The sequence below is a fragment of the Sardina pilchardus genome, chromosome 9 (genome assembly GCF_963854185.1).
Source record: "Sardina pilchardus chromosome 9, fSarPil1.1, whole genome shotgun sequence".
NCBI classification, from domain to species: domain Eukaryota; kingdom Metazoa; phylum Chordata; class Actinopteri; order Clupeiformes; family Clupeidae; genus Sardina; species Sardina pilchardus.
The window spans coordinates 3084863-3087362 of NC_085002.1; the positions used below are offsets into that span (position 1 = coordinate 3084863).

General features: G+C 43.1%; 1 protein-coding gene across 1 annotated transcript in view; it reads left to right on the forward strand.

Annotated features, from left to right (window-relative positions):
* The window catches only part of mapkapk2a (MAPK activated protein kinase 2a), a 70613-nt gene that overhangs the window by 63081 nt on the left and 5032 nt on the right, over positions 1-2500 (forward strand). The window contains exon 8 of the mRNA XM_062545268.1: positions 1830-1915. Coding sequence (XP_062401252.1) covers positions 1830-1915 — 86 coding nt within the window. The remainder of the gene's footprint in view (positions 1-1829; positions 1916-2500) is intronic.

Consider the following 2500-nt stretch of genomic DNA (forward strand, 5'->3'; position numbering starts at 1 on the left):
TGTAAATTAAGACATATTTGTGATTGTAAGCAGTCTGTATTGCAAGCGGTTTACGGAAGACGTTGTAAATTAAGACATATTGGTGATTGTAAGCAGTCTGTATTGCAAGCGGTTTACGGAAGACGTAAATGAAAAGACATATTGGTGATTGTAAGCAGTCTGTATTGCAAGCGGTTTACGGAAGTCGTTGTAAATGAAAAGACATATTGGTGATTGTAAGCAGTCTGTATTGCAAGCGGTTTACGGAAGTCGTTGTAAATTAAAACACATATTGGTGATTGTAAGCAGTCTGTATTGCAAGCGATTTACGGGAGACGTTGTAAATTAAAACACATATTGGTGATTGTAAGCAGTCTGTATTGCAAGCTGTTTACGGAAGACGTTGTAAATTAAAACACATATTGGTGATTGTAAGCAGTCTGTATTGCAAGCAGTTTACGGAAGACGTTGTAAATTAAAACACACTAGTGCAGAGCCTGTAGAAGATGTGCCAGCTTTTGTGGCCGATATACAGTATGTGGCATTTTTTGTTTGTATAACATGAAATTTGGCACTGCACACACTCATGCCATTAGGATGACACCCACCAAATTTGAGAGCAGTCGGATGAGTGGTTCGAGAGTTATGCGTGGAACAGACAGACAGACAGAGTGACACACAGACGTTCCTTGCATTTATAGATTTATAGATAGATATCTCACAGACTAGGGATGCTCCGATCGGTGTTTATGGGGCTGATTACCGATCACTGAAATCAGTATCAGCTGATACCAATCACAGGAAGGGTATTGACAGAAAGTGCAGGGAACTTTTTTTTTAAAAATGTGTAAAGCCCTCAGTTAAACATGGCAATGCACCAGTTGCAAAGATTAAGAATGATGGACAACATTTACAGGAAACAAAATGTAAAGACTATTAGTGCCTCCATCATGTTTAGAGAGTAAGATAGTCGCACTGCACTGCACTGCACTATCTGATTGACTCTGTTGACCAGCCCTCATAGAGTGCTCAGATCGAACAGTTTTGAGTGAAAATCTGTCAATACTGATGGGTGGCCGCTCGACCGGCATATCCGTATATTAAACTATCGATTTCTTATAGATTATCGACTTCTGCTCCTTGCCACGTCTGTCTGCGGCTTTGTGTGGTGTTGTGTGAGGCGCACAGATGCAGCATTTATGAGCCGCTCTTTCTGCGGCTTTGAGAATCAGGTCGCGTAAGGTATGCAGGAGCTCTATCTGTGGCTTTGTGTCGGGTCGGGTCGTGACGTGGAAGGTATAGTTCTGTCTGCAGCTTCCGATGCCTCGGGTCATGTCATGTCACGTCATGTCATGTCATGTCATGTATAGCGCTCTCTGCGGCTTGGTGTGTGTTGGGTAAGGTGAACGTGCAGAAGTCTTCCTGGGTGACTCACCCCCGTACAGTCTTAAAAAAGAAGAAAAAAAACGCTGAAGAAATGGAGGAACTTGCAACACACACACACACACACACGCACGTGTGCGCGGATGTCCAAGCGGATACAAAGCGGCGGGAAGAACTTCCAATTAGCTTGATGATGATGTATGTATTTTGGTATGACTGGTGTGTGCCTACGCGTCTGTCTTTTAGCGTCTGTGGATGTTTTTACTCAGACAATGACCTTATTATGGGTGTGTGTGTGTGTGGTCACAGCCTGTGACCTTGTTACATGTGTGTGATTTCTCATTACCTGTGTGCACATGTGTGCACGTGTGTGTGTGTGTGTGTATGTGTTTTCTTACAGTCAATGTTTTCTCATCACACGTGTATGTTTTCTCATAAAGTGTGTGTGTGTGTGTGTTTTCTCACAGCCAAAGACCTCATCAGAACTCTCCTGAAGACAGAGCCTACCGAGAGGATGACCATCACTGAGTTCATGAATCATCCCTGGATCAACGTTAGTGTACACTCACACTCACACACACACACCCCTCAGTGTGCACACAAAAACAACTTGCAATGGACAAGGCACACATACTGTGCACACAACTCAGATATACACACACACACACACACACACACAATATTGCACACCTCACTGTACACACACATGCACACACCTTAAAGTGGACACAGACATTCTCACACATTCACACACTTCCCCACTGCACACACTACATTCACATATCTTTAACACCTGTTAGTATGTGTGAGTGTGTGTCACTGTAGTGGTGGTAATCTGGAGTAATCTAGAAGTCTGTATGTTCTAGTTCTAATCTAATCTAGTGCTGTGACCTAACAAATGTGTGTGTGATATGGTGACTACTTTTAGTAAAACGTGTGTGTGTCGGCGATGGGGACGAGACCACATATGTCCACCGCATGGGGATGAGTGGTTAAAAAAAAGATAAAACGCTCAAAAGTGTTATGCCACTCATCCCATTCATATGGTAGATTCAACAGAGAGCCATTCCTGTGAGAGTATAGGTCTGCTTATCCACAAAGCTAGCTATGTTTATTTGTGTTCGCAGGCATTCTGAAA